Consider the following 10,041-nt stretch of genomic DNA (forward strand, 5'->3'; position numbering starts at 1 on the left):
AACCTTTTCGGCGCCCGGCTGCCCGGTTCCAGCGTCAGCTGGCGCCCGCGCCCGGTTCGGCGTCAGCTGGGCGCCGCCATCTTTTGGCGAAAAATCACTTCCGGTGACATCACGGAAGTGATTTTCGTCAAATGGCGGCGCCAGCGCTTCTGGTGAGCTTTTTCGGGTAGAAATGGCTTTCTACCGGAAAAGCTCACCAGCGCTGGCGCCGCCATCTTTTTGACGAAAAATTGCTTTTTACCAAAAAGATGGCGGCGCCCAGCACCACAGCGGCCCGGAAAGGCTTGTTCCGCGGCCCGGTACCGGTCCGCGGACCGGCGGTTGGGGACCCCTGACCTAGAGTATTGCATCCAGTTTTGGTCACCACACTGTAAACAAGATTTTGAGACTCTGGAAAGAGTGCAGAGAAGAGCAACCAGGATGATGAGGGGGCTGGAGGCTAAAACATAGGATGAACAGGAACTGGGCCTGGCTAGTCTAGGGAAGAGAAGGACCAGGTGTGCTGTCCAGACAGTTTAGAGTTAATGGGATTTGGGATAGTTAATTAGGAATTGAGAGCTGTCCCCTTAAGGGAATGCATCATCGTAAATGTAGTTAAGGTATCCTGGGAAATGTAGTACATATCATGTGGTCACATCTGTAGCCCTGATTGGTCACTGGATTGACCCTTGGAGGGTTGGGGAAGGTTTCTTCACTCTTGCCTGAACACAGCCTGGTGCTAGCAGCTCTACCCCCTGCCTCTATGACGATGGGATGAAATATGGGATAGAAAGATTACTATCATTTACACTACGATTTCAACTATGCAAAGAATTGGACATTAGATGCATCTTGACATGACTATGAGTTACCTTAAGGATACCAAATATAATCCAATAAAAGAAACTTTGTATGGAAGAATTTGTAGAGTTATTCCATCTGTCTTTATATTCAGCAAGTGAACCAAAAAACAGAATTACCAGGGGAGACAGGATAGCATCTTCCAATATTTGAGGGGCTGCCACAGAGAGAAAGAGGGGGTCAAGCTATTTTCCAAAGCAAAAGAAAGAAAGAAAGAAAGAAAGAAAGAAAGAGAGAGAGAGAGAGAGAGAGAGAGAGAGAGAGAGAGAGAGAAAGAAAGAAAGAAAGAAAGAAAGAAAGAAAGAAAGAAAGAAAGAAAGAAAGAAAGAAAGAAAGAAAGAAAGAAAGAAAGAAAGAAAGAAAGAAAGAAAGAAAGACATCAGAGCAAACCATGGATGGACAGAAGACATGCCTAGTTTAAGGAAAAGAAGGATGAGGTGACATGATAGCATCTTCCAATATCTCAGCGCTTGCCACAAAGAAGAAATGTAAAAAAGATGTTGAGACTCTAGAAAGAGGGCAGAGAAGAGCAACCAGGATGATGAGGGGACTGGAGGCTCAAACATACAACGAACGGTTGCAGGAACTGGGCCTGGCTAGTCTAGGGAAGAGAAGGACCAGGGGAGACAGGAGAGCATCTTCCAATATTTGAGGGGCTGCCCCAGAGAGGAGGAGGAAGGGGGTCAAGCTATTCTCCAAGGCACCCGAAGGCCAGACAAGGAATCATGGATGGAAACTGAACAAGGAGAGATTCAACCTGGAAATAAGGAGAAACTTTCTGACAGGGAGAACAATCTACCCATGGAACAGAAGTTGCTGTCAGAAGCAAAAACATATGGACTACACAACTCGATCAGGGCAAAGCAATAGATGCAATCTACATAGACTTCTGTAAAGCTTTTGATTCAGTGGTACACAACAAACTACTCCTAAAACTAAAATCTTGCGGTATCTCTGGACACCTGCATAACTGGATAGAAGCTTTCCTGTCAAACGGGCAACAAATGGTCAAAATTGGGAGCGTCAGAAGTGTGAGGCCCGGTCTGACCACCCATCCGTTTACCTTCACAAAATTGGACCTGGGCTCCCTCAGCATGGCTTTAAGCATTCGGACGGCAGCTTTTGTGTTGTGGATTGTGTTGTCCTTCATGCCTCGGAGGGCAGCCAGAATTAACTCCATTTGATCGTCTGCACGCAGGTATTTTTTCAATATCTGGAAAGAGAAAGGAAGTGAAGCCCCAAATCATCATCTTCGTTTAACCACCCCATAATCCCTTGCAGGGTGGAGCCTGGGCAAACGGAATGGAGCTAGCAAAGAGTGTTTGAAGGCCGTATGCCTTTCCTGTCGCCAGTGCGGAGTTTTGTTCGGCAGATATATCCAAGGGTCAGCTTCGAATTTATCCGCAACCAGTTATCTGCCTGGTTGCTGGGTGGGCGTGGCCATGGCGGGCGTGACCTAGTCGGCCTCTTGCACCATGGGGGGGGGAAGCGTTTTTACCCTTCCTGAACCCTGGAGGCTTTCCTTGAGCCTCCGGGAGGGTGAAAACGGCCTCCCTGGGTTCTGGAAGCCCTCCAGAGGCCGGAAACTTCTGGAAGGCCCATTTTTCACCCTCCCCAGGCTCCGGAGGCTTTCCTTGAGCCTCCGGGAGGGTGAAAATGGCCTCCCTGGGCTCTGGAGGCCCTCCAGAGGCCGGAAACTTCTGGGAGGCCCATTTTTCACCCTCCTGAGGCTCCGGAGGCTTTCCTTGAGCCTCCGGGAGGGTGAAAATGGCCTCCCTGGGCTCTGGAGGCCCTCCAAAGGCCGGAAACTTCTGGAAGGCCCATTTTTTACCCTCCTGAGGCTCCGGAGGCTTTCCTTGAGCCTCTGGGAAGGTGAAAATGGCCTCCCCAGGCTCCGGAGGCTGTAAACTGGCCCATTTCCAGCCTCCCGGAGTCTCAGGGAGGCCCATTTTTCACCCTCCCAGAGCCTCCGCTTTGGCCCTGCACTTACCTGGCATCCAAACAGGCCACGTGGTGACTCCTAGGAGGGGCGTGCGGGGCCAGCCAGGGGTGGGATTTACCGGTTTGCTGAACCGGCCATAAAACTAGCTACCAGTTCGCTTGAACCGGGGCGAACCGGTAGCAGCCCCACCCCTGGATATATTCTCAGGATGCCCAGAGGAGAGAAATAAACAGTCTCTACCTGGGATTGAACTCACAGCCTCCTGATTGTGAGGCAAAAGTTCCACCTCTCGGCTGCCGCACCGTTTTCAAACTGAAGCTAGCAAATCGGTTCTCTGGCTGCCGGCAAACCTCCCAATTTTCTGGGATAAAGAAAATTACCATGGCAGCCATGCTCACATCCGAAAACCAAGCCAGCCAGAAAATCTTCTCTTCTTCCCATTCCTGTAGAAGATCTAAATATTCCTGTTTGTCTTCTGTCTTCGTCAGACCTCAAGGAACACAAAAATAGAGAATATTCACAGTGCCTTAATAATATTGATAAAAAGTGATTCCTGTAGATACGTCATTGGTTCAAAAGAGAAAAATGTCATATTAAGACTAAGTATATATCTATCTATCTAAAAAGAAAAATCAGAGATAAATCTACATAATTATAGTCTATGTAGTTCTATTCCATAGTCCTAAGAAAAAATATGTTATATATTTTTCAGTATACAGTATAACTACATATATATTATAAATTAAATATGAATATTTACATAGATCTCCATTTTCTGGCAGTTTCTTGATTTCAACAGTTTCTCGTTGGTCCTACCTATATACCAATATGCCAATTTTATTTCCTCTTTTAATCTATATTTTTCATGTTTTACTATGTACCCATTGATACCAAATCTTCCAAATTGAGTAATATTCTGAGTTCTTCTTTATCATTTAATTTCATTGTGAGTCTATTCATCTCTGCACATTCCAGGATTTTATGAATTGTAACTTCGTCAGACAGAACGGTAGACATCTTCAAGTATTGACAGCTTTGAAGATGTCTACCATTCCGTCTGATGAAGTTACAATTCATAAAATTGACTGTCAAGTATTCATTGTATGTATTGTATTTATTGTACTGTCCAAAAAAAAAAATGACGCTGAAAGATATTGACACATCTTCTATTATAGAGATCTTTGTAAATTTTTTAATATTTTGAATTTTTGTAACTTTTTAATATTTTGAATTTCAATAAAGTTTTTTTTTAAATAGGGAATATTGTTGTTCTTATTTTCCAAACTCAGGTAGTCCTCGATTTACAACATGGTCTCTGAGCAACCATTCAAAGTTACGACAGGCTTCTCCCCCCAAACGGTAGAGGTAGTTCTGGACAATTAATTTAGTGACTGTTTAAGTTACAACGGCGCTGAAAAACGTGGCCTGATCTTTTTTCACGTTGCAGCATCCCCATGGCCGCGTGATCACAATTTGGGGGAGGAGGAGCAGCAACCGCAATAGCTGTCATCTTTGGAAGCCATCTTTTACTTAGAAGCTTCCATGCTGCCCCATCTTAGTGCCTGAGAATTTGGGAGGCGGGTTTGCATAGAGAGGTGGAAGTTTAGACATAACAACTGTCAGGATTCTGGCAGTTACCCCCAATTAAATGATGAGTCTCGAGCCAAACTTCCAAAACTTAAAAAGGATTTATTGGGAGTTAACATGTCAGCACTGGCCTGGGTGCAGCCGACTGAGTCACATCATTCCTTGTCACCCTTGAGCCTGGTTTTCTCCCACCCTCTGGGTGTATCGTAATTCATATATTCTCCAATGGGACGCATCCATAGCCCAGAGTCATCAATCAGGCTCTCCAGTTAGAATTCTGTGCAGCAGAAACTTCAGTCACCTAGTTACTATCTTTGAAAAACTATGTATGGAATGCACTTTCAGTTTCCAAGCTGGCGCACTGCTCTTCCAAACCCCTATTCCCTCCTCCCTTTCTGTTGGCAACTCTAAAAAGACCATAGAAATATTTTTTGAGTTGACATACCACTTCACAAGGCGCCACAGTCCTTCTCTAAGCAGTTTTAGAGTCAGCCTCTTGCCCCCAACAATCTGGGTCCTCATTTTACTGACCGTGCAAGGACAGAAAGCTGAGTCAACCTTGAGCCTGGTTTTTCCCCACCCTCTGGGTGTATCATAATTCATATTCTCCAATGGGACACATCCATAGCCCAGAGTCATCAATCATGCTCTCCAGTTAGATATTTTCGAGACAGAAACTTCAGTCGCCTAGTTAGTATCTTTGAAAAACTATGTATGGAATGCACTTTTGGTTTCCAAGCTGCCGCACTGCTCTTTCCAAACCCCTTTCCCACCTCCCTTTCTGTTGGCCACTCTAAAAAGACCATAGAAATATTTTGTGAGCTGACAACAACACTCTTCCCATAAAGTCAAGGACAAGCTACCCCGCACCTGGCAAGGAGTGGTTGGAGGAATGTCTCCCGTTGGGGCGATGGCTGATTGGACCATGGGATGGACTGGTGGGTGCAGGGCCCGAGGTTTTGGTTTTTGGTTACAAAGGGAAAACCCGGAATTCTTAGATTTGGGTTTTCCCAGATGCGCCAGTCTGACTTCTTTAATACGTTCTTCCTTGGAGGAACTTTCTGAGTGCTGAATGAAATGGGGAATTTCATTGGAACACTGGCAATAGCACTTAGACTTATATACCGCTTCACAAGGCTTTCCAGCCCCCACTCTGAGTGGTTTACAGAGTCAGCCTCTTGTCCCCAACAATTTGAGTCCTCATTTTACAGATCTGGGAAGGATCGAAGGCTGAGTCAACCTTGAGCTGGTCAGGATCGAGCTGCTGAACTTCTGGCAGTCGGCAGAATTAGCCTGTAGTACTGCAGTCTAACACTGTACTACCAAATGGGGTCCTTGGTACTCTCTGAGACTGGATAATTTTTGCAGACATTTCATGATCCAACTAGGTAAAATCATCAGTGCTAGAAGGGAGTGGGGTTTGTGGAGAGGAGGAAGACGAGGAGGAGGAAGACGAGGAGGATGAGGACGAGGATTGATGGTCCTGGTTGCTCTCTGAGCTTGGATGCTTTTTGCAGACATTTCATGACCCTGCTAGGGAACATCATCAGTGCTAGAGGAGGAGGAGGAGGAGGAGGAGGAGGAGGAGGAGGAGGAGGAGGAGGAGGAAGAGGAGGAGGAGGAAGACTGATGGTTCTGGTTGCTTTCCAAGATTGGATGATTTTTACAGACATTTCATGACCCAACTAGGTAACATCATCAGGTGTGAAAAAGGAGTACTGATGATGTCACCCAGTTGGGTAATGAAATGTTTGCAAGAAAACCACCAAGCTGACCAAACCCCAAAGGCCCCACATTTCATCCCTATTCTACAAATATTATCTTTTACCTGTACAATTTCTGAAAACAAAGCTATACACATTATTATTATTTTTATTCTTAGAAACCTCTTTCAGAGGTGCCCCTTTTCCAGGTCTGTCCTTTTATTTATTTTTCCCCAAGAAAATGTGACCCCGGTACCAAAAGTTATTTCTTGACTAGAAGCACCTGACCGTACCCCAAATCCCATGCTCCCCTTACTCTTTTGGTGCATGATCAGGGTGTAGAGGCGGTGGAGTCCATCGGCTGCCCAGCAAGAGATGCTCTCATTGGGGTCACTGCAGGCCAGGACCAGCCCCCCTGCGATCTTCCCCAACTTGATGGTCTTCAGTCCCTACAGCGGGTGGGGAAGGCGGGAAAATAGGAGTGCGTATTATTTTATTCATGTATTTAATAAACATATTTATATAGGGGCTTCCCTGACATGGAATTGATGCTTATTTATACGAACTCTTTCTTACTTTGTTCCTTTGATTCAGGAAAGAGAGACATTTTTGTGAGATGTTTTAGTTTTAGCTGGCTGGGGAATTCTGGGAGTTGAAGGCCAGGTGTGGTGGCTGGGGAATTCTGGGAGTTGAAGGCCGGGTGTGGTGGCTGGGGAATTCTGGGAGTTGAAGGCCGGGTGTGGTGGCTGGGGAATTCTGGGAGTTGAAGGCCGGGTGTGGTGGCTGGGGAATTCTGGGAGTTGAAGGCCGGGTGTGGTGGCTGGGGAATTCTAGGAGTTGAAGGCCGGGTGTGGTGGCTGGGGAATTCTGGGAGTTGAAGGCCGGGTGTGGTGGCTGGGGAATTCTGGGAGTTGAAGGCCGGGTGTGGTGGCTGGGGAATTCTGGGAGTTGAAGGCCGGGTGTGGTGGCTGGGGAATTCTAGGAGTTGAAGGCCGGGTGTGGTGGCTGGGGAATTCTGGGAGTTGAAGGCCGGGTGTGGTGGCTGGGGAATTCTGGGAGTTGAAGGCCGGGTGTGGTGGCTGGGGAATTCTGGGAGTTGAAGGCCAGGTGTGGTGGCTGGGGAATTCTGGGAGTTGAAGGCCGGGTGTAGTGGCTGGGGAATTCTGGGAGTTGAAGTCCACAAATCCTGGCTGGGGAATTCTGGGAGTTGAAGGCCCTGCATGGTGGGTGGGGAATTCTGGGAGTTGAAGGTCGGGCATGATGGATGGGGAATTCTGGGAGTTGAGATCTAGCTGTGCCCCTTTGCTTTCCCCAAAAATGCTGAAATCAGGGTTCTGAGATTTAGCAAAAGTCTGGAAAAAACGACTCACTTCCCTGTTGAGGCAATGGTTGATGATGCAGCTGATGATCTTGGCAATCCGGGACAACGTTTGTTCTCGTTCCTCAGGATTTGGGGAGGTCATTCCTGGGGAAAGGAACTGGGGGGAAGGGAGGAAGATAAGAATGAGAAAGGGAAGGAGAGAGGGAGGAAAGGAAAGAAAAGAAGGGAGGGAGGGAGAAAGATAAGAAAGAAAGGTAAATAGGCATAAAGGAAGGAAGGATGGAAGGAAGTTAAGAATGAAAGGGAAGGAAGATAAGAATGAGAAAAGGAAGGTAGGTAGGTAGGAAGAAAGGAGGGAGAGAGAAATAAGAATGAAAAAAGGAAGGATGGATGGATGAATGGATGAAAGGAAGTAAGTAAGTAAGTAATAGTGAAAAGAAAGGAAGTTAAGAATAAAAAAGGAAGGAAGGAAGGAAAATAAGAATTAAAAAGGAAGGACGGAATATAAGAATGAAAAAAGGAAGATAAGAATTAGAAAAGGAAGGAAGGAAGATAAAAGTGAAGAAAAGAATGAAAAAAGGAAGAAAGGAAGGAAAGAACGAAAAAAGGAAGGAAAATAAGAATCAAAAAGGAAGAGAAGAATGAAAAAAGGAAGATAAGAATGAAAAAAGGAAGAAAGGAAGGAAGATAAAAATGAAAAAGGAAGAAAGGAAGATAAGAATGAAAAAAGGAAGAAAGGAAGGAAGGTAAACATGAAAAAAGAAGAAAGGAAGAAAAGAATGAAAAAAGAAAGACAGGAAGGAAGAATGAAAAACGGAAGGAAGAAAGGTACGAATGAAAAAAGGGAGGGAGGGAGGAAACGAGAGGAAAGAAAGAGGGGAAGGAAGGACACTTCATTGAACCCCAATCAGGTATGAATTATAATTGTGGGACACGCTGCCAAACATCGCTCTAATTTCCCTGCCCATTTCATCTAATTCCCACAGCCATTTTCCTTGCACAACCAGAGGCTGCGCATCTCTAGCCAAGCCTGCTTAGACTGCGGTGGGCTGTGGGGGGTCCCCTCCTTCAGGCAGGGTCCTTTTCCAAAATTATTTTCATGCTGCTTCCGGTGGTCTTTGTGCGGGAAAATGACGCTCACCCTGAGGATGTCCCTCAGCAACGTGGCGTTGTAGTACTCGTCTCGGAAGCCATCTTTCCCACTGTCCATATTGGTGGTGACCAGGTCCACGCATTCCAGGAACTTGGACTTCTCTGGTACATCCTAAGGACAAACACACACACACACCCCAGAAAAGTTAAAAATACAATTTTGGCAAGAAAAACAGGAGGGGGGTTGATGGTATCAACTCATAAAATATTCCCGAGGTCTTTTTAGAGTTGCCAACAGAAAGGGTGGGAGGAGCAAGGTGGCAGCTTGCAAACCCAAAGTGCATTCCATAAATGTTTTCAAAGATAGTAACTAGGTGACTGAAGTTTCTTCCCTCCCTCCTTCCCTCCCTTTGTTCCTTCCTTCCTTCCTTCCCTGACTGGGGAATTCTGGGAGTCAGAAGTCCAGGCATCTTAAAATTGACAAGATGGAGATTCAAAGGCCTGAATGAAAATAAAATTAGTATAATAGCAGACTAGATAACAGATAACAGATAATCAGAGTTGGAAGGTCACCTAGTCCAACCCCCCTTGTAAGTCATCTAGTCCAACCCCCCGCCCAAGCAGGAGACCCTACACCATTTCTGACAAATGGCAGTCCAGTCTCTTCTTGAAAGCCTCCAGGGATGAAGCTCCCAAAACTTCTGAAGGCAACTTCGGTTCCACAGGTGGATTCCACTTCGGTTCCACTGTCAGAAAATTTCTCCTTATTTCCAGGTTGAATCTCTCCTTGTTCAGTTTCCATTCATGATTCCTTGTCTGGCCTTGGGTTCCTTGGAGAATAGCTTGAACCCCTTCCTCCTCTCTATGGCAGCCCCTCAAATATTGGAAGGCTGCTCTCCTGTCTCCCCTGGTCCTTCTCTTCCCTAGACTAGCCAGGCCCTGTTCCTGTAACTTCTTCATATGTTTTAGCCTCCAGTCCCCTCATCCTCCTGGTTGCTCTTCTCTGTACTTTTTCTAGAGTCTCAACATCTTTTTTTGTAATGTGGTGAACAAAACTGGATGCAGTACTCTAGGTGTGGCCTTACTAAGGCTTTATAGAGTTATATTAGTACCTCCCTTGATCTTGATCGTATCCCTCTGTTAATGCAATTTAGGATTGCATTAGCTTTTTAAAATCTTCCTTTGGACAGTCCAGGTAGAAGAAGAGAATCTCACCTGAGATTTCTCATGGAGGAAAGTGCGCATCCAACCCACGACCTCTTTGAAGTGGTACTCTGAATCCACGGAACTAAAACTTGCTTGAGAAGATACGGAGCTTGGTGAATCTAGAAGAGAGAGGTGGCCCAACCTGGGTGAGACCTTCCACTCCACATCAATAAAAACGAAAACTTTGGGGAGGGCTGGTGACTGGAAACCCTTTGGGTGGTCCCTGGTTGAAGGCTCTCAACACCTCTAGTTACGGCCTGCATCTTCCTCAGCTTTATGGACCCCACCACGAGCCCTAAACTATGGAGACGCTGGTGGAACAAATGCAAACCGTAGTCTAGGACAGGGTG

At 46.1% G+C, this 10,041-nt stretch overlaps 1 protein-coding gene across 1 annotated transcript in view; it reads right to left on the reverse strand.

Moving 5' to 3' along the window:
* Window positions 1-9,730, reverse strand: part of LOC148131025 (maestro heat-like repeat-containing protein family member 7) — a 34,501-nt gene extending 24,771 nt beyond the window's left edge. Inside the window, 6 exon segments of the mRNA XM_087962589.1 lie at window positions 1,904-2,053; window positions 3,163-3,272; window positions 6,389-6,521; window positions 7,443-7,550; window positions 8,535-8,657; window positions 9,701-9,730. Coding sequence (XP_087818715.1) covers window positions 1,904-2,053; window positions 3,163-3,272; window positions 6,389-6,521; window positions 7,443-7,550; window positions 8,535-8,657; window positions 9,701-9,730 — 654 coding nt within the window.
* Between the last annotated feature and the right edge of the window lie 311 nt (window positions 9,731-10,041).

The sequence above is a fragment of the Notechis scutatus genome, chromosome 4, assembly GCF_049901735.1.
Source record: "Notechis scutatus isolate UNSWTSFEM ecotype Mainland chromosome 4, rNotScu1.2, whole genome shotgun sequence".
NCBI lineage: Eukaryota > Metazoa > Chordata > Lepidosauria > Squamata > Elapidae > Notechis > Notechis scutatus.